Source organism: Epinephelus lanceolatus, chromosome 18 (assembly GCF_041903045.1).
Source record: "Epinephelus lanceolatus isolate andai-2023 chromosome 18, ASM4190304v1, whole genome shotgun sequence".
Lineage (NCBI taxonomy): Eukaryota > Metazoa > Chordata > Actinopteri > Perciformes > Serranidae > Epinephelus > Epinephelus lanceolatus.
This window is the reverse complement of record NC_135751.1, coordinates 13,861,286-13,885,508: the sequence shown is the minus strand read 5'-3', so window position 1 is coordinate 13,885,508 and position 24,223 is coordinate 13,861,286. Positions and strand designations below refer to the sequence as shown.

Below are 24,223 nucleotides of genomic sequence, written 5' to 3'. Positions count from 1 at the left end.
GGAAACACAAATTTCAAAAGACTATTTTAGGAAGGTACACTTGATTTGTCTTACTGAGACTGCTGAAGCTTCACTGTAACTTCACAAACTCTGGAGTATATTTTTGCATCAAACAAGGACACATCTCTTTCGCTGGAGAGGGGTTTTCTTAACAGCCAGCAGGGAGGAATGATTACAGCAAGCAAAACCTGTTTTACTGTACATATGGGAACGTGAGCATTGTTTGAAGGCAAACCTGAAAAATGAGAACCTATCCTTTAAGTTTTATGTCACGCCATTTCATAAACACATCCATGTAAAGAGCTGTTGCATTCTCTGAGTCATGTTGGGTCTGACTGGCTCTCTTCACTACAACAAATACTGGAATTTCTCCCAATTAGGAAAACTTGAACCAACTAAAAACACCCAGTATGATGATGTTATGTTTGTGAGGATTCGAGCTGTGTTTATGTGTTTGATGATGTACTGTGAAAATCCTTTCATTACTGACAACTGAATTGCAGGAAACAGTTGGAAAAGGAAATTTGAAAGTGGCTCAGAACGTAATCTAAATTATAGAGTAAGAATCAGATGTAAAGCATATTGCCTTCCTCAAGCAGTATGAATAGCTCAGATAGTTGGACTGTGCCCTCTCTTTTAAGTTTTCTGATGAGTATCTGCTACTTGAGACATTTCACAACAAAGTAATGAAGGCTTGACAACATCAGAAATCTTCTCAGTATGGTCAAATAATACTCATACAAGTACATCTCAGCATGATTACAGTTTGCCAAATTAAACATAACAACATCTTACAAGTGGCTTCAAGACCTAACATGGAAGTCCAGGATATCTTAGCTTTCCACCCGCACATGAATATTGCATTAGTCGCTAATATGTTAGCTAAACATTTTTGTTTTTTAAGTCATCATGTTGAACATGTTTTTATTCTGAGCTACAGTGTATTCGAGAGAAATGTGGGTGATGTGTGTACTGAAGTGTGATTGTGTGTGTAAAGTACAGTATGTATCTGTTTTGCCCCGTTCTTATCAGGGGAATGGTGGGTCTCAGGTCTGTACAGAAGTCGACTATGAGCTGAAGGAATTTCAGACAGATAAAACTCTCAGGCAGTCGGGGCTCTGGCCCTGACGTCTGGCTCTGAAACACTTTCCCATCCAGAGTTGTTCCACAGGGCTGGGAAGGGGCAAAGATGGGCATTTTTAAGCTCATTATCTTTCCACAGAGGGTGCCAGGTGACAACAGCTGTCATGTTAGCTATAGAAAACATGAATACACATGGTCACCCAGTCCCGTTAGAAAATGCCAACTCTTTTTGTTGAAATACACAAGAATGGACTTAAAGTGCTGGCATGATACAAATACTCTTAATTGTGATAGGGTGAAGTCAGGTAAAATAGGACATCAGGTAAAATAGGACAAATTAGGTTTCACATTCTGGGCTCTTTACATATTACCAGCTAACCACCAAACATGTTAATGCATTGTTACAATGTGCTTTACTTGAAACATTCATTGTGAATGGACTGAGATAACTACAATGTGCAGGTTAGAGATTAAAAGAATAAAAAAAAATCAGTGGTCGCAGGACCCGCAAGGTGAGTCATGTAGTCTACCATGTTGACTTTCTCTTTTTGGTAGTCAGAGTGCTACAGCTAAATGATTAAATTATAACAACAGAAATTGGTTGTACGATGTTCAATTTTAAAACTTCTTACCTTATAATCTATTTAATATTAATATTTTCACAATACACTTTACTTTTATGGGAAAGGGTCTTGAGTAAATAATGCATTTGGGTGGAAAAAGGACAAAAAATTAAACTAAAATGTGACATTTTACTGGAGGAAAATGTTTTTAAGCTACCAGGTGCCATAAAATCATGACTTATTGTGTGCCATCTGGTAATATTATAGACATTTTGAGTATTTCTGTCACTTTAAAAAGATTAAAGATGATGGTGGGTCTATATCAGCCACAATAGTCCAGAATTAGCCATCGCTGTCACATGCATGTCCACTGTAGACGACACACCACCAAGGAAACAGGCAACAAAAGAACAGGAGAAGGATGGCAGAAAGATTTGAGAGATTGAGAGATGATCTTTTCAATTAATAGTTAGGGTACATTAATGATTTAATGAATCAGTGACTGAGGTGATAAATGTTTTTAAGAAAACATGACTCATTTAACCTTACAACGTCACATTTTACCTGAACATGTCATCGGAGTAAGGTCAGGGTTCTTGATGTGTTTGATGGTCCAAATTTTCTAAAATACTTTTTCTGGCAACATCATGAACTTCTGGCAGCGTCTTCTATATAGAAATACAACCAGGATACATAATAAGCTCTAAAAGAAACACTTCAAGTAGTCTTCAGCATTTTAGGTGGATTTCTTGGTAGTACCACTAAGAAATATTACATCCAAAAAGTGTCTCAAATTACTTAACTTGACCCTAGGAATCATTTCGAAACAATTTTCTTTCATCAAGTCATTCCTCACTTCCCTAATGAATTCTGGTGATGCTTTTCATGGTTGCAGCATGGTAAAACACATGCTCTACCATCACCAAGGCTGTTTTTTAATCATTGCAATTGTTTAGAAATTTGCATCTGATCAGAACCTGCATCAAAATACTTAAACGATAATTGTTTGGCAGAAAATTAATTTGATCGATTAATTAAGAAAATAAGATCAGTTGATATTGAAACACCCCTGAACACAAATTTGTTTTAGTAAGTAAAGTTCTTTTACAAAATACCCTATCTTACAATCATTTTTAAATATTTCTTGATCACCTACTGGGCGTGAATCCACAAATGCTATTTCAATTATGCAAATTTTTAGGTTGCAGATGAATAAACACACAAACAAAAAGACATATGCAACAGAAAACAACATCCTTGGTGATGGTGACAAAAATTAAACGTAAATGTTTGACTTTTCAGTTGTCATACAAGGAAACAATTTGTGGGATGCTGCAGCAGGTCCTACAAACTGACACGTATCGTCCAGTGTTGCAGCCAACACCCCTCGTCTTTCGTGCTCTTTGTCTTTCGCTGCTCTCTCTGGTGCACATTCCTGTCTCACTTGGCTCTCACACCAAGGGGTCACAATGGGAAGGCATGTGTGCTCCTTGGTTAATTTTAGCCCTCATTTCATCAAGGCCATTGAAACAAAACAGAGAGCAACTACCTCAGCCCATCTGCTGGGACCGTGAGGCCACCTCTGATCTCCAAACACCCTTTACAGACTGAACCTATATCAGTGAACACATGCTCATACCAACTGCTTTTCTCTGGACAAAGTGGGGTGATTACTTTTTAGATGTAAAGGTCACCAATCTGCCAACTTAGAGGATCATTAATGGTCTCCTAATAGCCTCTATTTAATTATTTAAACAACAATAGGTCACATCAAAACTCTGTAACACTCAGATATCCATTGGAGTTAATATAGTCAAAGGAGCTGTATGTGACATGCACTGCATATCTATAGGCATTTTTGGACTCAACTGTTATGAGGACTTCCTGAGAGAAACGGCCCACTGGGGAACTCATCCAAGAACTACCCTCAAGGTCTTAATTTCTGTTTGTATTTGCATCAACAATAGCAACGCTGAAGTGATGCACTATAAGTTGGCTGGCATTGGTAAAGCAGTCACTTGAAAGAGTCAAAATCGCATTGTATTTCCACCATCACATATAAGCTCAGTGAAGCCTGAATATTGTCGGTCCATTTGTCTTTGTCTAGACCAATCACTGTACCTACTCTTGCATCACGCATGGGTCCTCTTGTGCTGGAAGAGTGCCCATTCTGAAATAGTAGCTAAAAAGCCCCTCAAAACAGCGTTCAAAGGACTATGATTGTTCCTAGTTCTTATGTTATGGACACAACAATAAGGGGGGTTCTTAGAACTAGAACAAAGTTCCTGCGGCCTGAAAACGCCTCATGATTCACAGTCTGGGGCAGGACAGTCTGCATGCAGCTTTCAACATGAAGGTGACTGAGCCGCTGGCTAACAGCTAACGGTGCTAAGTCAATAAACAGCACGGCAACAGTGCTGACAGAACTAACTTTGTTAACCTGGGGGAAAACTGGAGGGTGTGCGCTGTGCTTCAGCAGCGATGCCGTTCTGGGTCCAGCTTACCAGTGGGACACACACACAGGGACTCAACATGCACTTTCATGCACGTCTATCCGGACTTTCTACCACAACAAATAACAGAGAAGCTCGGGTTACAACACACACAGAGTGAACATGACTTCCTTTTCTGCTCAGGATGCCATTACTCCACCAAATATCGACATAGCAAATAGTTATTTGCTACTGTATTAATGTTCTGAATGTCGCATACAGAACCTTTAAGGGGTTCAGATCATTGCAGGTGCCATGTCAGTGTATCCAATGGTGTTCGAGACATAGTGAGAAAAAGGAAGTGTGATGGACTGACCCGTAAATACCACTCAGCAGTAAACATCACTCAGTTCAGCTGGTCAATGAAACTCTTCGTGGCAGTTTTTTTCCAAAACAAAACTAACAATGTGCACTGTGTCAAGAAGCCACTTGGAGCCTCTCCATGTGACCTTTAAGTAAGTATACAATTGAAACTCTGGCCTGAATATCCACTGTGTCTCGTTATATGGGGCTTGTGCCGGCTAAATGTCTCCTCTTTGGGCTCAAGGAGAAGATAAAAATCCTTTAAAGTCATGAGAACAGAGAAATAAGCTGCTTCCATATAGCTGCATACCAAAAATCTTTCTTTTCTGCAAGGTTTAAAGGGGACATGACACACACACATATACACACACAGGACCATATGACACCATGTCAAAGCTTATCAGCACTATAGATTGATATAATACTCCAGACGCGTGATGGCAGCCACAGAGAAAGAGAGGATGCTGCTATTTTGAGCTCAGAGACTTGTGATGTGGAGTGAAGCAGACTGATGAGGGTCTGCATTCTATCAGTGTCAGACCACCATCAAGTCATACACCACAGAGTAAACACCACTTCAGGACATGGATTTCAAAATAAACATGCTGTTATTAAGAAATACTCTGTGTTCAAGTATTTTTAAGTCACCCAAAGTCTCCAAATTGCAAATCATTGGTCCTAATTTTGTTTAAATAACCCCTCAATGTATTATAGCCTATACATCTTAAACTTTCAGAGGATTGGAGGAGATTTGTGGGGCATTTGAGGGCACTAAAACAACGATCAGATGGTCTTATGACCCAAAGATTTTCATGAGTACAACACATTAAATGATTATGAGAGAAAAACAAGTATTTGAGAGCACTATATTAAATCATAATAGATTTTTAAAATCTTTGTTGTTCTTTTCCAAGTGTTTGTATTTGGGGGGCTGTAACAAATTTTGGGATTATAACTAATTCTGGGCTTCCAAATTAGGGCGTAGGAGGACATATTCATTCATAAAGCGTGTGCCAGCTACCTTGAAGAGGTCTTGAAACAATCCTCATGTGTGCTTGTTTTCCGGAAAAAGAAGAAAGCCATTCCTTGCTTCTATCTTGAAAGTCTATCAAAACGACTTCCGTTTCTGAGCCGGTTAACTCAGACTGACTTGCCGCTGCTGACAGCTGCTCCTGTCGAGCCGGGGGGCGGTGGAAGGGGAGTGGATCCAGGGAATCTGGCTGATAGGAGCTTCTTCTCCGCCGTCCTTATCGTGCAGTGTCCAAACTTGCGGGAGAAGGCTGCGATTATATTAACAAACTGAGATATCCTTCAGCTTCTCCTCCCAACTTCTTCTCCCAGGTTTCCTTCTCTGCCCAGAGGACACCAAAACGTGGGGAACCGGTTTTTTGTAGTTTGCTTTCCTTTGTAAATGTTAAGAAACGTTGCATATGGCTTTTGCGGTATCCTAGTCTACTTTTTTTCCCACATTATCAGCGTGCAACATCCTGCATCTGCTATCGCCCTGGCAACCAGACCTCCTCTCCATCATTCTCAGGCGCTTCATCCCTCACCATCAGCCTCCGAGAGATATAATCAAAAACAAAATATCTGCTTTTGACGCTCGTGCTCCAAGTGGAAGCAGGTTGTTTTCTTCACACGTGGCTCTTCAAACTCTGTTTTTTTTAATTCTTTTTTTTTCTTCTTCTTTTTTTTAACCAGTAAGGTTCATGTGTCGGAGAAATCTTTTCTGTCAGCACCAAAATGCCTGTGAGACGCGGTCATGTTGCGCTCCAGAACACCTACCTGGACACTATCATCAGGAAATTCGACGAGCAAAGTAAGTGAATGTGAAATTAACTCTTGCTCAAGTAAGTAATGAATGTTAAATGCTTTCAATTAGCTGATCCGATTAAGATGACAGCTCGAAACAGGTGTGCAGAGAAAGTGCGTAAGGAGTTTACCCTCCATTAGAAACATCTGGCATTTAAAGGGGAGTAATAATCTTCTCCGTCCCAAGGGGGGAGGAACGGATTTCTGACAGCTAATGGTTACCATCAGTGGGAGTAGTGGGCCAACAGTACATGGATATTCATGTCAGGGTGGTTGAACTAGAGAACTGTTGTGAATGGAACAGGGATGGGTGTACTTTTAATTTACAGTAATGAATAATGTGGATAAAACCTTATTAATTTGGTGCCAAAGCATATTTCTGTGTTGATTCATTTCACCTAAAGTATTACGAAAAGGCAAGAAAGGCTACAGCATTCCATATGCTGTATTTATCATATTTGATTTGCCACTCTTATTAATTTAGACTCATTCATTGCCTGAACAGGTGGCAGGCTTTTTTTTAAAAAAAAAAAAAATCTTATCTTATTTGTATCTGTGATGTTGACAGCTCCCTGCTGCTCCTTTTATGTTGTAGGTGTCATTGCACCTGCATGTTCATTTGTTTGTGTGCTCACCTGATGCCTAATATTAGCTCACATGTTCCACTGGCTGCATAGAGAGACCTCCTCTTACACATTGACAAAGAACATGCCTTCTTTTTACTGTTTGTGTCTCTATTTCACCTTATGCTCATATGTTGTACATCAAACATTACATATCAGTCTTTTTTTTTGCAAGTATAATTTCCTGTCTAAAAATGCTATGATACATTATATCTAGAATATAATCATGCAAAGTCTGCATTTCAGTCTTCCTTTCAAGTCAGTTTTTCCATATTCCCTTTGCCTACTTAGACCTCACTATGGACCACTAATAGTGTGTTGGGTGTGTAAGAGTGAATATAACCTTGGATTTTGACCAAACATGGAGAAAAAGCTAGTTGACTGCTCTCACACAGTTTTAGTCTGATTTCATCTGGGGTCAATAATGTTTGAATCTCTGAAGCCTCTTTAAAAAAAATTAACCTATTATGTAAGGCCTCTACTGTATGTCCCTAAGTGTGTATGGGTGCACGCGCAGCCCCATGCACATGCATGTCCAGGTGTGTGCACGTGCCACAGTGGTGCTGCTTAGCAACGGTGTGACGATCAGTGTTTCCGCTCTGAGCCCCAGATAATGACTTTGGACAGGATGTGCTTTCCACCAGAGGAGCTCACCCATTTACTTTAAAGAGAGGGAAGAGTCCCCTCCACTCATCTGTGTGGGCAGCAGACAGAGAGAGCTGTTTAACCCAGTTCCACCACAGGATAATAAAAGGGCCAGGCAGAGGTGGCGGAGGATATGTATGTACTTTTCATTCAGCTCATTGAACTCCTCCATTAGCAGCCTTCGAACAAAACTGTCCTACTTCACTTTCATGGCGAACTGTGTTTTGGTGTGGTGTTGTGGATGCCACGTACATTACAATCATCAATAACAGGAACTGGATAGTTTATGAGGTTGGAATTACTATTAAGGATTTTTTCTGAGTGCAGACTCAGTATCAACGGTTTGACATCACAGGAAAAACCATTACTGTGGTCCAGTTTTCACTGGTGGATGAAGTAGTCAGATCCTTTACTGAATTAGAAGTGCCAATACAACGATGTATAAATGCTCAATTACAAGTAGAAGTTCTGCATTTAAATCCTACTACAGAAATATTATTATGAGCATATATGCCCCTGTTACTGACACATTATAATAAATATCATTGTTAATGCATCAGTGTGTAAGCAACATTAATGTTGTAGCTGCTCAAGGGTGGGACTAGATTTTAACCACTTATATAGGCAAGGCAAATTTATTTATATAGCACATTTCATATCCATAGACAACCCAACATTATACATTTAGATTATTCAATTAGACAAGTAATTTTCATGCAGTTGAATTGTATTCAAGCAGAGAGTAGTGAACTGAACATAAGAGAATTATTATACATTTGGGTCGGGGGAAATATTCTTGGGTGGGCTGACATAAATTCCATATATGTGGAAACACTGCTGTAGAATTAAATGGCATTCAAAGATCAAAAAAATAAATAACTTGCTGGTTAAAGTGTAAACACAACACGTTAAAACACATCCAAAACCAGATAAAACAAAAAAAACGAATAGCCTAAACTACATTTCAGAGGAAAACATTGTATTTTTTTCTTGACTACATATATCCGACAGCTTTAGTTACTTCCCAAATAAAGATTTTTGCATGCAAAATATACAGAGAGCTTACAAAATATGGTGTCTTATTATGAACTAAATTTCCCAGCAATTTATAAAAGGACGGCTCCATCTCAACCAGCCACTCCAGTAAAATCTGGCTTTTACATTAATGCATGAGTAATATTAATTTTATGCTATAATAGCATAAAGACACAGCCACCATTAAGAACATTTTCCTGACTAAACTCACATACCTTAATTTTCAATGCAGGACTTTTACTTGTAGCAGAGTATTTTTTGCAGTGTAATACGTTTAGCTAAATTAAGGATCTGAATACTTCCTTCACCCCTGACGGTATAAATAGAGACAAGGAAACACAAAATAGCTATGTATCATGATAAGTAGACATTAACATATTCCAGCAGTATAATGACAGGGCCATGCAATTATTGCAAACAGGTGGATGATTACAGTCTAATTAAAAAATGTCAGTTAAAATCTAACAGAGTAATCCTGACAGAAATCAAAACGTGTAAATTCCCACAAGTTACGTGGCGGCAGGTTTGAGTGAGCACAGAGGCTCTCATGATGAAGTGCCCATCTGCTTCTCCTCAGTCCACTTGGGAGAAATTGTGACGTTTATCACATTAGCACCGCTGAAAGGTGGACCTTATTAGCTCCACTTCAGCTGATTGTTAAGAGGAGACCATGCCGGAGATTCTGAACACCCTGTACTTTAGAGTGTTTGATTAAATCCAACCGTGTAAATGTAATTGTATTATAAATATCCTAAACCTACAACAGCAAAAAGCAGTAAGCATATATTTAGTCAAAATTGAATTTAGACCAGAATCTGTTTTTTTGACATTTGTTTTACCTAAAATATTATTATGACAGGCTCTTTCTCTTAATGTTTATAGTAAATTGCTTTTGGTAAAGCATCTTCTACCACTGTGTAAACCACACTGAATACTTAATGATACTTGGAGTAATGTGGTTAATTTGGTTAATTGATACCCATACTGGTTATCTAATATTATTTTTTATGATATTTAAAGTCAAATACTGTACTTTATAGGAACACTTCACTATAGGGCGTCTTGAAGGTGAACATTGTTTATAGCTTCTTGTGTAACTTCGACCCACAGTTGCTGTACATGTTCCCTTTTAGACTTCTTGAATTTTAAAACTGGAATATGACACACAGAGTGTCTTTCACCCTTCAGATCGCAAGTTTCTGATCGCCAATGCCCAGATGAAGAACTGTGGCATCATCTACTGCAACGAAGGCTTCTGCCAGATGTTTGGTTTCGCCAGGGCGGAGATCATGCAGCAGCCCTGTACCTGCCAGTTCTTAGTGGGTCCAGGCACCATGAAGAGTGCCCTGGCCCAGCTGGCGCAGGCCCTGCTTGGCTCAGAGGAGCGCAAGGTGGAGATCCTCTACTACGATAAGGAAGGTAAGGCACAAGAAGGAAGGAGTGTTTGCAACCTCAGATCCCTGGGTAGGAGCCTTCTGGCTGTCCTGTTGGACAGCTTGACTGTTATGAAAACACAGTTAACATAATCACCCATATGTTCCACTGTCTTGCCATCCATCTTCTGACAAGAAACCTGATTGGACAGATCCTAATTCCCTTACCATTATTCAGGCATTTGCTCCTGTTTCGTTCATTTAAAACATCTGTCAGTCACTGCTCTTTATTTCTGGAATATGGATGGGAAAAGTAATAATAAATTACATCCAACAGATTGTTTGCCTCCGAACTCCATGCTACCATTTTAGATTCCAGGAAACAAAATTTGCAACAGCCAAGGCTAAATGTTAAATCATCTTAACTCATATACACATTGTGTTAATGAGGTAAAAGTCTCATTGAGAATAAAAATATAGTATAGATATAGATAGTGTGTAAACTTTAGGATAAAAGATTATGTTTCTGAATATGGAGGATGTAGTTTTTAAAGTGATGTGGATCCAAAAACAAGAAACAAACAAACAAACAAAAAAATCTCCTTTCAAGAGTGACCTGGCCAACAAGGCAAATGATCTAGGCCTGACAGATTTTTTAGGATAGTACGTAAATAATGTTTCTGAATTTGCAGGATATAGTTTCTAAATTGATGTGGATGCAGAAAGACAACAGTAATTATTCGGAAGATGGCTGTTAGGAAAATATATACGTACCTTGTTTCAGTGTTGGAACATGCTGTTGTTTTCTGGTGAGGACGGCCAATTCAGAGACAAAACATACCACTAAGGCTGATGGGGATGTCATTAGTTGTGAAAATCTTTGGTCAAAAACCAGTCAAAAATAGTATTGGAAAATACTAAAAAAAAAAAAAAAGTTCCTCATTGTGGTGGAAGAGGAAAAGTTGGGGGATCTCTTAAGTCATTAGGATATATTGTCTGGGAATAAATTATCTTGTAATTTAATAAATTATGACCAGCAAGACAATCAGCCTTGTTTCAAGAACATGCAGAAAATCCTAAATGACTCTGTAATGGCCTGTTCCCCTTCACATTTCTGTCATTAATTAGTTGGAACACAATCACATTCAGATCTTCCCAGATTCTAGCCATAAAAATCAAACATGAAACACACAATTTATCAGGAAGAAAAATATCTTAATCTTGCACCTCCATGTGTGGTGACCATTCACAGTGACCTGCCTTGTTTTTTATAGACCACTGCAGACGCTCTGTGTTCTTGAAAACGACCAAATCAGAGATTTATTATCAGGCTTTAAATCCCATAGTGTGTACTTGGCACTGAGTTGCCTCCCCAGTGAGACCAGGCAGGCACACTCAGCATCATATTTTTAATCTCTTCATAAGACCTGTTCCTATGGATGCACATTTGTTTTGCCTCTCCTGTTCTGCCATAATGGTTTGTTGGTACAACCTTAATCCCTGCTCTCTTCCCTCTTCAACAATCAACAATCAAACCTCAACCTGTATTTATCTTTAGTGCAAAACATTGATTTTAGAAAATGTACAAACAAAAGCATAATTATCACAGGTGGGGAGGTAAGGGAATGAAAAGTGTAGAGACGTAGAAATGGTGATATTAGAATTGTTATGAGAGAACGGAGTTAAAGAACACAAAGATATAAGAGACATTTAAACTTGGAAACCATGGCATTTTATTGATCACCCCCTTCCTCTCAAAGCTTTATTTCCTCTTGACTCTCTGACTAAATCTTAACGCCACCTTCGGTTGCATACTGACCTGTGCAAAGGTCTGCATTTTGTCTCCCTGATCTTTGTCACTTACCTTCATTCTTCACCTTTTTATCTGTCACTTGCACAGAGACAATGAGGCAGAAACACATGATGGGGGCAAGCAAACACACCAGGCTTAGGACGGTTACAGACATCCACCATAAACACAATATAGTCTCAGTCTGCTTACATACACAGACATGCATGTGTCTTTTGTTACTTTGGACATTTGGGCATGGGGCGTGCAGTCTAGAGTGCTGTTGTCATGGAAATGCAATCAGCATGCCAGCTTAAAACCGCTAAGCATCTATTTGTTTTGTCTCCTGCTTCCTACTGTGCCTCCAGACTGAACAGGCAAAAAATTTTGCGAACAAGTGGACACAATGTGATTCAGCTGCTCTCACAGGCTGATTTTTTTTTTTCAGACTAAATTCCCGTCAGTGTTTTTCTGATTGGATGTGTGACTAGAATTGAATGCAGGAACTGTGTGTGTGTGTGTGTGTGTGTGTGTGTGTGTGTGTGGACATATTGTCCTCTGTATGTATGTGTATGTGTGTGTGTTTGTGTGATGTGCCCTCTCCCCCGTTTCTATTTTTAGACCACGCTGATTGCAGAGTGAAGTTAGACCTGACGCAAGTGTCGCTCATTTAGCCTTTTTTAGCTTTCAGTGTTGGAAATCTGTCTCTCCCTTTCCCCTCACAATCTCTCTCTGTCTTTCTCTCTCTCTCCCACCCACCTGTGCCCCCCCCCCCCCCCCCCCCCCCCCCCCCCGGTCTGCTGTAAAAGCCTCATGAAAAAAAAAAAAGATGGCTGTGACAGGCATGTGTGAGGGGGTATAGCTCAGTGGTAGAGCATTTGACTGCAGATCAAGAGGTCCCCGGTTCAAGTCCGGGTGCCCCCTGCTTTCCTATTGAATTCTCTCTCTGTGTTTAAAGGAACCTGCAGACCATGCCTGGTGGACATTGTCCCAGTAAAAAGTGAGGAAGGCATTGTCATCATGTTCATCCTCGACTTCCAGGAGCTCACTGATCCCGCAATTAAGAAGTCAGGCCTCAAGCAGAGAGTCGCCCAAGGATGGATTTACTGTAAGGCCTTTGATATTTGTCTCATACCTTACCTGCATGATACACATTCCAGTTTAGAGAAGCTTTCTCTGCCCCAGAGATAGACCAATACAAGTGATTTTTTTTTGCACCTGCGCATGCAATTGCATTGATTTTTGTCACGTGTCACACATTGACATTTAGAGTCATGGACAGTAGAAATTACCAAAAAGCAAAATTGTCTCCTAAAACATATCATTAATACAAAAATAATTACATATGAACATAATTTGTAGTGGGTAAAGTTTTGGTAACAGCCAAGCTGAACACAACCCTCAGGTCAGAATCGCAGGTTGAAGATGAGGCTGCCGGTGCTGCGGTCCATGCGACGACCTTCACTTTCCAAAGATCAGTTTGAAGGAGTGGTAGTGGACTACCTGCAGGTAAGGTGGCATGCACACACTCACAACACACAAGAGATAGTGCAGTGTTGAATGCTTATGTGTCTGCATGCCTCGTGTTCTGCTGTGATACGTACTGATGTGACAGTTGCCAAAATCTATGCAAACAATAATACTACATATCTGCTATGCATAACCTTTGTAATAACTTATTGTTTGAATTTACTGACAAAAGATTATGTTTGTACGAAGATCACGAAATATTCTGCACTCAAATTATTTATAGACAAACTTTTCTTGTAGGCTTTTCACAACCAAATTCCTAACACTGAGTACGCACTGTGTTATTTCACATTCCTCAAATAGCAGTAAGAATTGTTTGAAATTCAGGGTCTGATTTCTCAGCCAAGAGGACACCAAGGGGAAGAATGAGTGGAAAAAGCTCCGTTGTTGAGTTCATCTGTCTTTTCTCAGTCTTCCTTTACTTCTGTTTAGAGTTCTCTTGTGTTTTGATAAATCACTCCTAGTGTGACAGCATTTCCTGACGTTATTCATACCTGACACCAGAGCCGTATTTGGCCAAGTTAGGCTAACTTACATGTTGAGAGTCTTTGGCAGCAATGAAACATTCCTTTCTATTTAAGTTCTACTTTTATTATAAGCAAAACAACAAAATTTTAATGAAAAGGGTCCTGTTGTCTGAAATGCTGTGACTGCAGACAGATTATCTTTTTCTAAGAAATACTCATAGCATATGATTTTGTACATCTAAGACATGGCCTCTTGCTTTCTGTCCTTGACAGCCCAACAGCGAGGAAGTCCCCCTCAAAGAGTTTCGCATCCCGTCCAAGGAGAGCTGCATGCAGTCTGAGACGGAAGCTCTGATAGAACAAGACCTGGATCCTCCCTCCCCTGTAGCCCAGCCCTCCACCAAGCGGCGCTCCCTACTGACAGACCGCCTGGACCCTGGCAGTGCCTTCCCCAGGGGGACGTTACCTCGAAGCTGTTCTCGGGACAGCGTCCGCAGCCTCCGACGCGCCTCATCACTGGACGACATTGATGGCATGAGGGCAGAATGGAGCAGTCGACCTGGACACCCCCAACCCAACAGCAGTGAGTGTCTGACTGGGACACTGTGAACGTCTCAGGGGGAATTTATGGCTAAAATACAGAATTAATAGTAGGATTATCACAGGAGGCTATCAGAGCTGCATTTGTGTCCGAGAGAAACTAAAATATCTACACACTGTCGTTACATTAGTGAAATATGAATGTCTATTAACGTCTCATTTTATCAAATTTAACTTCAGACAGAAACATAACACGATCATTCTAAACCAGATTACACCAAGCATGCAACATTTGATGATGACATTATTAGTCAACAATTCATAGTACTGAATTATTGCCAGTCAAAGCCTCTCGTGTGAAATAGAAACCAATGTCACGAGTCATATTTCAACATGATTAACATACTTTTATTTAAAGATGGTGGCTTAATTTCTGTGAACACAAACAACAGTCGTAATGATGTAAGTTAAATCATTTTGTAATCTTACTAATGATACGCAACATAATTCACAGTATGTTTTGCAAGTGTGTGTTTACCTTGTCTGAATACACATTACATCTATGTTGTTCAAAATAAACCAGTAGTAACATTCATTGAGACGGGAAACAAAAGGGGAAATTAAACTGAAAATTACACACACACGTCACCAATGTAGTTTGGTTCAGTGGGGTTTTGCGTGCAATCATTTGGCAAAAACTGATCATTTTCATTAAGGGATTTACCAGTGTTGGGTAATGAAGGCAGAAAAGGGGCTCCCTACACCAAGACATTATATTCTGTGTAAGGATACCTCAGTATACATTACCATTACTATACCAAGGCCATGAATTAAGGGTAAAGGAAAAAATTGGGTGTATTCAATAACATGTCATCTGTGGCCAGTATAGCCCATGCCAGGTCAAGAAGTATGACTATTATTGCTACAGTTACCTGCAATTTAATAGAGCTAGCACAAAGTGGTGGCTGAAATGCTGACTGAAACTACATGTGTTTGAGCTGTCATATTACATTTGATTTCTGGGCATTTTTAAGATGTTTTATATTAGACAGCAACAGTAGAGAGACGATAGGAAGAAAGCAATGCAATTACAATAAGTCTGATGGCAACACAAGTTGCCCTGTAGTATGATATTCACACACACCTGATCAGAAAGGAAAGGAATACCATAGCCATGGTATAATATTGTCACCAATATTGGCCAACAAGACACAATTCTGCAACTAGCTCACGACAAATTTCTCACCACGATTCTCTCAAATAACCTTTACTTTTCTATCAGACAAGAAAAGACAGAAATAGACAAAAGATCAGAGATCACAGATCTCTGTCATCCATAACACAGAGTGTCACTCTGAGCACGTGCAGCCGGCTGATGGTTGTTTTGCAGAGACTCGCCAATCAATCTTTCTGTCACCGTGTGTGTGTGTGTGTGTGTGTGTTTCTGATTGTGTGTGGTTTTGTGGTCCACTTGTGGTTAGATTGCACATTAGTGAACATATGTGCTCCTCTCCCCTCAGGGGAAGTACTTTGTTGGGAAACTGTATTTTTTCGTTAAGGTTTCAATCATACTCTGGACTCCCACTTATGTCATATTTTCTGTCATTTTCATCAGACTTGTACATCCATCTGGGTCCTTGGGGCTGAGGGAAAATGCAGTCTGTCCTGATTCTCCTCTTAAAGCAAGAAATAGTGGATGAAGCATTTTGTTTCTGAAAACATTGGAACTGTAGTTTATATTTGTTTTAAATGTTGGTCATGATTTGGCCTTGAAACCTGGACACTTTTAGATTTCGGAGTGCATCATAGAGAATGCATTCAAATACATTTTCAGATATTAGTTTTCTGCTCTGTTTCATTTTTACTCATCTCACCACCATTCATTCATTATTGTCCTTGATGTGCTTTTGAGTCCTGATTGCTGATGTTGTTGCATTCTGCTGCAGATCTGAAGCCCAGTGCTCTGAACTCCACATCAGACTCGGACCTGATGAGACTTAGGACCATCGGCCGCATCCCTCAGGTTACTCTCACTTTTGGATCGGACAGGATGAGACCTCCTTCGCCCACCGAGATTGAAATCATTGCACCCAGCAAGATAAAAGACCGAACCCAGAATGTCACAGAGAAGGTCACTCACGTCACTCAGGTAGGACGAGTGCTTTAAATCCCATCTTTCTTTCTCTCTTTGCACTTCATCTTTTTTCAAACATAATTCAATCATCTTGTGGTCGAAGCTGGGATCTTAAATTTGGTATTCCTGATTGTTGGTTGCTTGCACGTTTTTTTTAAGGAATTTAAGATGGTTCTACTTATGCACTAATTTGAAGTTCTCACTCTGTTCAATTAAAGTAAACAATTTATTTCTTTTTTAAGATATTTTTTGGGGTATTTTTAGCCTTTATTTGATAGGACAGACAAGTGTGAAAGGGGAAGAGAGAGGGAGTGACATGCAGCAAGGGGCCACAGGCTGGAGTCGAACCTGGGCTGCCTGTGGCAACAGCCTTGTACATAGGGTGCCTGCTCTACCACTAAGCCACAGACGCCCAACAATTTATTTCTTATTTCTTTATTTCATAGTTACACTCTGAGAGCTGTGATCATTGCACAATTTTTAAAATTCTTGTCTGTGAGCTAAATGGCTGGATGCCTGTAATCAAAAAAGGGCCAGTGCTCTATGTTCTTTTCATCATTTTTGCTTGATGAAAAGTTAATAATGGATGTGCCTGTGCCCACAGAGCGACCGATGAAGCCAGTTGAAACCAGACTGAACTTAACATGACTTATTTTTCTTATGTAAATATAATACAATGAGGTGAGATAATTCTATTTCAATCAGGAGAAGCTTAATTTAGCGTGAACAATAATTTATTGTGCAGGATAAAGATGAATAGACCCCATTGTGATGTGTATGTTTAGGGGGTAGAGATGCAAACACTGGTTTAGAAATATTCCCCCGAAGGCTTCAAGACACTGGTGGTGGAAGTGAATTGAGTTGGCTGAAGATGAGGATGGTGAGATGTGGAGCAGGACTGGGCACTGGATGTAATGAAGACTGGAGGTGAATGAGGTGGAAGAGAGTCATATCTGTTTGTCCTGAAATTGCAACTGACAGCAGCAGAGAGGAGATGGTTTTAAAATTTGATAGCAAAGACATGATTGGTTTGATTAACTTACAGTGATGCCCACAGTCAGCTGATTGATGAGAAGCTGAAGAGTGAGGTGGAGTGATTTGTGAATGAAATGAGAGCATGAAGACAGTCTTTCTGATTCCCATTGCTCTGGTATCAGTGTATTTTTTTTTTCTGGTTACCCTTCTGATTGAAGACTGTTATTTATTTATTGCTTGTTTGGATGGATGTGTTTTTTGCAGTGTATGATTAATGTTTTTGGATCATTTCAAGTAAAGTTAACCCTTATATGTAGAGGTAATAAAGTTTCAGCTTTTCCTGCAAGCAGTTTTAAAGATTTGTCACGCTACTCACTCTGGGAAAAGAAATAATATCAGTCATATTGTTACTTTTCCTGTCACCTTGTTTGATAGGATCAGAATGTTGGCCATAATTGCAGTTGATCTTTCCGCACTGCCACATCCAGTCATTGTCTCTGCACATAGATAGTTCAGGCAAAGATGTCTATAAATGTTTACTGCTTTTGGCTCACTGAAGATGCTCGAAGACATCTGCAGTCCCAGGGTGACAGTGCGAAAGAATAATCTCACCTGAGGTGTGACATCTATGGCACCAGCAGCTCAACACTTTCATCAGCCAACTGTCATCACACCACGGTGTGCGTGTGCACATTTTGGCACGCTGCGTCTCACACGCAGCAGTGGAGGAAAAGCCACAATGGAAAAATACTGTGTGTGAGTGTTTAGTTCAGAAAATTGGAGATAAAGAAGTGATGAATTGTAGGTCTGCCAGCTAAATCAATTTATGCATCAAATATTCCTCTGCATTTTGAGAACATTTTTAAACACCCTTTATTTAATGTCTCAGAGACATTGGAGTCATTGGGGCTGGGTGACATGGCGAAAATCAAATATTACAATGTTTTTGACCAAATACCACAAAATTAATATTGTGACAATACTGTAGGGTGCTTTCACAAAATATTTATACATGGAGATTTTTGATAAATAATTGTCAGTAATGTGGATGTAATGACTAAGTGGGTTAAGGCAAATTGTAAAACAGCAAAAAGAGGGTGATAAGCTCAAAGAATAAAACACTGTAATGCAGCCTTAAAACCAGGAAAACACGACACTTAAGATATTACAATATTCAAAATCTAAGACGATATCTAGTCTTACAACACAGTATTGATATAATATTGACATATTACCCAGCCCCAGGTCTCTTACAGTAATTGTTACATTGTATTTTGTTAATACCTGTTAAATTCTCAGTCCGTCAACAGTCCATAGAATGTTGCTACATGATGCCCATGTCTTGCTGAGGTAAAGCACATAGACTTTATTTTTCAGAATGTGTACATATTTTATGAGCTTATTAAATCTGAATCAGCAATATACTCTTAACAGAAGCCATTAGATAAATGCTGTGAAACATTAACCACAATATTAACCTCAAAAATTTAGTGAAGAGAAAGTGCAGAAACTGATAACAATATAATCGTAAAATTCAAAGAAGTAGCACATCATAATTGTAAGAACTTGAGTGGATTTTTTTTTTTTACCTTACACACACACACACACGTACACACGCACATGGACAAAATGTCATGGACTGGCCTGTTTGGTGCAGGATTGAGCTGGCAGTCAGATGCTGTGGGGCTCCCTTAGTGCATCACATTAACCCAGTTTATCCGAGGGGCTTCCACAGTGGTCAGTTGACTCTCTTTCCATCCAGCCTGAGCCAAAGAGGCAGTGTTTGGCCCAATTGATCTGTTTGTTTGGCTTTTGGTTTGTTATCTAACAGGACAGTCCAAAAAAACCTGCCAACAGATCTCAAATAAACTTGTTAGAAAACTGTGCCGTGGGCCAAGGAACAAGTGATGTAGTGTCACCATGAGGCCATTTGTAAAACACTTTACATTTAGGTCCATAACCCCAAGAGCCTTTTACACAAAGCAGATTGGCTGACTGTGTTAATCAGTCTGTGTCTCCACATTTAGAATCCCCTAGGTCCCTTCATTGCCTTTCTCCATCCACCCACTAGACACCCTCAGACTTTCCCTCCTCTCCCCATCACCTGACTGCCCAGCCCACATTCACACCTGTTCCCACTCCCCTCATCTGCTCTGCAATTCCCAGGCCTTCCCTGCCCATCCCCTCATCTGCATCTCTTTCTCTCATCAGCCTCTCACTACATATACCGGCCCAGTTCTGTTCACCCCCTGTCAAACCATCAAAGTTGCTTTGTGCCTCATGCCTTTGTTTTCAATCGCAGTGTTGATTGATCCTTTCAAATGTGGGACATGGACTGAATTAAACATTACTGGTCCAGGTTTTACTCAGCAGTGTAAACCAAATTACTCAGTAAATCTGCTTCATTGAACAATTTCTATGAACTTCATGGTCAAGAGCAACCAAAGTTATTTAGTTAGTTATTAGTTCTTGGATCAAGATAAATCAAGGACCATGCAGTTACCCAAAAGTTGTTATACAATATATCAGCATGAGTCTACAAGATGTTGTTTATATTTTTATCTAAATTTGATACGTTTTTTCTGTAATTATATTCATGGCTAATTTGAAATAAAGCGAACATGCTGTGCAAATGCTAACAGATTTAGATAGAAGTGATAACTCTCAGCACTACACTGATCGATAACACAGGCATTAGACTTGATAGTGTGTTTATTTATTGTAAATGGATCCTAAATTTGCCTGACATTTGTATTATCCTATGTAATTCCTGCTGCCTTGGTGATGGTGAGATCTTACTGCTTCACACCAGAGAAGGCGAGTGGTATCGACAGCCTGCTGCACAATGCGGTAACAACGTGGCTTCTGTGGCCCTTGAAAAACTGACAGGACGAACAGAAGGCCTCCTCAAATGCCTGGCAGAACACTTAACTTGTTATTTTGACTCCACTGACGTCATGTGCTTCAAATTTTGATGAAGAGTGTTTCTCTATGTTAGCATGGCAGTGGAGTTGGGTTTGTCTTACTCTTTATGTTTCCCTTAGAGGGTAGAAAGCAGTTATTATAGCTATCTGTCTCTGGTATGTCTCCTGTTGACAGACCACACATGGCCTTCCTCAACGTGTCTTCATCTCAACAAAAACTTTAGTCCAGAACTGTGTCTTTAAATCTTGTTTTTAGTAAAAACAATGGGCTATTTATTTCCACTTGTTTGCATTGTATATCAACTTGTTTCAACTTGCTTAGCTGTTTTATAGCATGTTTAAATGAACTATGTAGTGGCAATTTATGAATCTCCCTCATTTTGTAATATTATTTCTTGACACTACATATGGCAGATTGATTATCTGGATACCTTTGCAGATATTTAATCTCTTGTTTCATGGAAAATACTATGCTTTCCGAGTATTATCTTTTGTGTGTGTTTTTAGTGTGATATGTTTTCAGTATATTCTATGTAAATTATTTTTGCATTGGTTATGCTTTGGTGTTTTAGCTGATCTCCTCTAGACATTTATTAGGGTATATGAATATGTCCACAGAAAAAGTTCTACCACTTTGTCCCTTCTCTCTCACTAAAAAACCCATAATCTATGAATATGCAAAAACATTTCATTCAAAAAGTTCACTACTGGACACAAGATGTCTCCACTTGAACTGAAAGCTTTAAGTTTCCACATCACGCTTGTGTAAGCTGCATATTGAACCAGGATTGGCTTCCTAAGTAGTTGTGATGTCACAAGATTCTGCTCGTATGTGAGTTTAAAGGTTAGCACAGGGAAATTTACCACCTTCAGCAAATGAAATTGAAAACTGACTTCTGGTGTTGAACTCTGCACAAGTAAATTTACAATATAATAAAACACATTTCTGAGTGGAGGGGGACTTTAAGTTTGTAGTTTTATTTGTCCGATCAGTCGTGGTGGTTGTCTGTGCTTGTCCATTTGCGTAGATTCTTTTTCTTGTTCCAACAAAATTCTAAATTATTTTTGGGGGCAGAGATGTGAAATTTCATTAACCAACGATAACTAAATCAATATTGTGCCTGTACAAATATTTGTTTTAAAATTGTGTCTGGAATTTAATTGATTAATATGTGTTACTCACTGTTGAGTGTGTGAGGATGTATGTGGAGATGGTGTGGGTGTGTGGGGGGATCACAGACTGTCTGTGAAGCTGTCTGTTCTGGTGAAATGTGCATAGTTATGAAAGCGAGTAAAAAAGGGCGATGGCTGTGAGCCTATTGAGCGGCACTGGGTGGCTTGACGCTGGTGCCAGTGACCTTGGCCTCTGGAGCTAATGGAAGTGGAGGGCATGCTCTCTGTGCATCTGCCAAACCTCCAACTGCCCTAAAAAATCACACTGCAGTCTCCTCCTCCTGTCTTCATGCTGGTGCCAGTTTGAGCTTTGGTCCTGTTAAAACAGTTGGAGTTGACTCCTCGCAGTGGCATCATAGTCGCTGGGTCAAATATGAATGTGAAGCACTGAAGGTCAGGTTTTAGGTCACAGTAATCGTTTCTGTTGTCATGTAGGAACAAACTGTAGCAACGGTCAATAAGCATACCAAGAACAAGTTTTTCTAGACAATTGTTTGTTTGTTGTTTTTCTTTGAACTAAATCTATTAGCAGATGTTACCTTTACTTTTTGTTATTTGCAATTATACAATAAAATTGTTGATTATCCTGCCTTTATAATTGGATTTCGATTGGCACCTTACAAAAAGGGAAATGAAGGCTGTCATTGATCTTTGTTCATATTGATTTGGCTGCATAACATGAAGCACACAGTGTGATTGACTCGACTGCAGCTTGTAAAAGACTGGTAACTGCAGAAAAGGCCCAGCACACTAACCAGTGTGTTTTGGGAAAGCAGAAATGTGTTTATGTGGTGCCCCCTGGCTGTCAATGAGCTTACAACATGAGGCTGCAGAGGAATTCAGTTTGAATGGACAAGAACTTCCTAGTTGTTTTTTAAAGGTGGCGCCATGATTTTTAAATTTTGTGGGCAGGAGAGTGTGTGTGCACAGTTGAAGTATATTTGTTTATCTGATTTGAATTTCCTAAGTATTACAATCTGATCAAACGTATTATTAAAGAGCAGTCAACAAGTGCAAGTAATCAAAATAAATTGAGGAGGTTGCGTGACTGTCCTCCAAGATACTGTGTTAATTCCCTCAAACATTTTTGGCTACATTGCCTGTTTCAGAGTAGAAAATTATGTTGTTTATACTTTCTTGAAATACAATCAGTTAATTTTTTAGCCATGCGACTTGACAAAAATGTAAAAACAAACACAGCAAAAAAAATGTCTAGTAAACAATCCAGACTGATAAATAGCACTACAGTTAAGAGGAAAAATATGTATTTTTGGTTCTGGGGTGAACTGTTCCTCTAAATAGTTCAGTGTATTTAGTTTGATTTATTTAATCTGCCACTTTTTGAGACAATACTTGATTGATGATTTTGAGTAACTTACAAAAACATGGTCTCACTCCGAAGTCGTCGAAATCCAGCGCTTGGTCAGTAACTTGCAGCGTCAGACACTGACAAAAAACGCTGTCCTTTGATGTCGGCATGATACGCAGCCAATCGCCATACAGTTTAACAGCGCTCGGTGCACGGTGGGACAAGAGCGGTGCTCACGCCCGGTACGATTATAAAGCGAAACCCTGTTCTTTGTTCCTAAACCTTAGCACATGCTTTTGTTGCTTAAACCAAACCATGTGCATTAGTTGTTGGAGGAAAAAAACATCAATTCGTGGTGTTGTACTGATGTATTGCGTTTATTTTGAAAGAGACAGTAAATTTCCTGTGAATACAAAAGTGTATTTTGAAAGAAGACAATGCATGTAACAGGCAGAACTTGACTTGACACGATGTCCAAGAATGTCAACAACCAACGCACCCAGGGTACCTCTCATGTTGTATCTGGACATGGATAGTCCATGACCAAACATTGATATGTGATGAGACTGGAGGGAGAATGTGTTGCACATGACCTCAGAAACAGCACAACATGAGTGATACACCCATCCATGTGAGCATATAGACAACAATTTGTTGACTGATAAAAGGATTATGCAAACAACTGCAACCACAAAATAAATAAACATGGCTGTAACTCACTGCATAGAGATATAAACATTTACATAATTATTTCTAAATAGCTAACCATAAACCAGACTGCCTATATAATCAGAAAAGCTTTGTTATCTTTTAGCAGTTATTGCCTGTTGAGTACCAGTGGTGGAGTCAGACAGCATCATTCATAAAGCCACTGTATCATTTTTTTCATGTTTGAAGGAGGATCCTGCTGTGAGGGCTGGGCCACAGGGAGGGAGGAGAGAGCAGGAGGCAGGGAAATACAGACAGATGGATAGGGGTTTCCTCCCTCTCACTCTCTCTTGCAGTCTCTTAGCCTCCTGCTGCTGATTACCCTGTGGTGCACTTCAGCATGAGCTTCAAGCATAAACTGCAGCCTGTGAGTACCTCAGCCTTACTGGGTCTCTCAAGCTCCCTGGTGTCCTCCTCAAACTCTCCCTTGACTTTTCAGCGCCACTTCCCTGCTTTGTTTATTGTTCCCTTTTCTCCTTCTTCCTCCCTCTCTCTGTCCTCATCCTGCACCTCACTCTTTCTGCTTACCTACTGTAGCTCCACAGGTGAGCAACACTAGCTTTATGCAGGTTAAGCTGATGCCATGTCACGTTACTATGACAAGGACTTGTCTGTCTATTTGCACAGTTTTCACACATTTTGTGCACAGAATCTTGCAGCTTATTTTGCTTTTGAGTCGCTTCTGTGGTGGATTTACTGAAGTACAGAAATATGTGTTCATGTTTAGAGTGGAATAAGGCAGGAT

The 24,223-nt window shown here is 39.7% G+C and overlaps 1 protein-coding gene and 1 non-coding gene across 5 annotated transcripts in view; both read left to right on the top strand.

Moving 5' to 3' along the window:
* The first annotated feature begins 5,605 nt into the window (after nucleotides 1-5,605).
* kcnh6a (potassium voltage-gated channel, subfamily H (eag-related), member 6a) overlaps nucleotides 5,606-24,223 on the top strand; it is a 36,159-nt gene continuing 17,541 nt past the window's right edge. For 2 of the 4 annotated variants that reach the window (XM_078161336.1, XM_033643707.2), the window contains exons 1-6: nucleotides 5,606-6,260; nucleotides 9,745-9,975; nucleotides 12,677-12,826; nucleotides 13,124-13,227; nucleotides 13,989-14,298; nucleotides 16,202-16,404. In XM_078161336.1, coding sequence (XP_078017462.1) covers nucleotides 6,185-6,260; nucleotides 9,745-9,975; nucleotides 12,677-12,826; nucleotides 13,124-13,227; nucleotides 13,989-14,298; nucleotides 16,202-16,404 — 1,074 coding nt within the window. In that variant the 5' untranslated portion in view covers nucleotides 5,606-6,184. The remainder of the gene's footprint in view (nucleotides 6,261-9,744; nucleotides 9,976-12,676; nucleotides 12,827-13,123; nucleotides 13,228-13,988; nucleotides 14,299-16,201; nucleotides 16,405-24,223) is intronic. The other 2 variants (XM_033643711.2, XM_033643710.2) reach the window with 1 other exon arrangement.
* trnac-gca (transfer RNA cysteine (anticodon GCA)) lies at nucleotides 12,571-12,642 on the top strand. The gene has a single exon. It is a non-coding gene; the product is annotated as a tRNA-Cys (tRNA).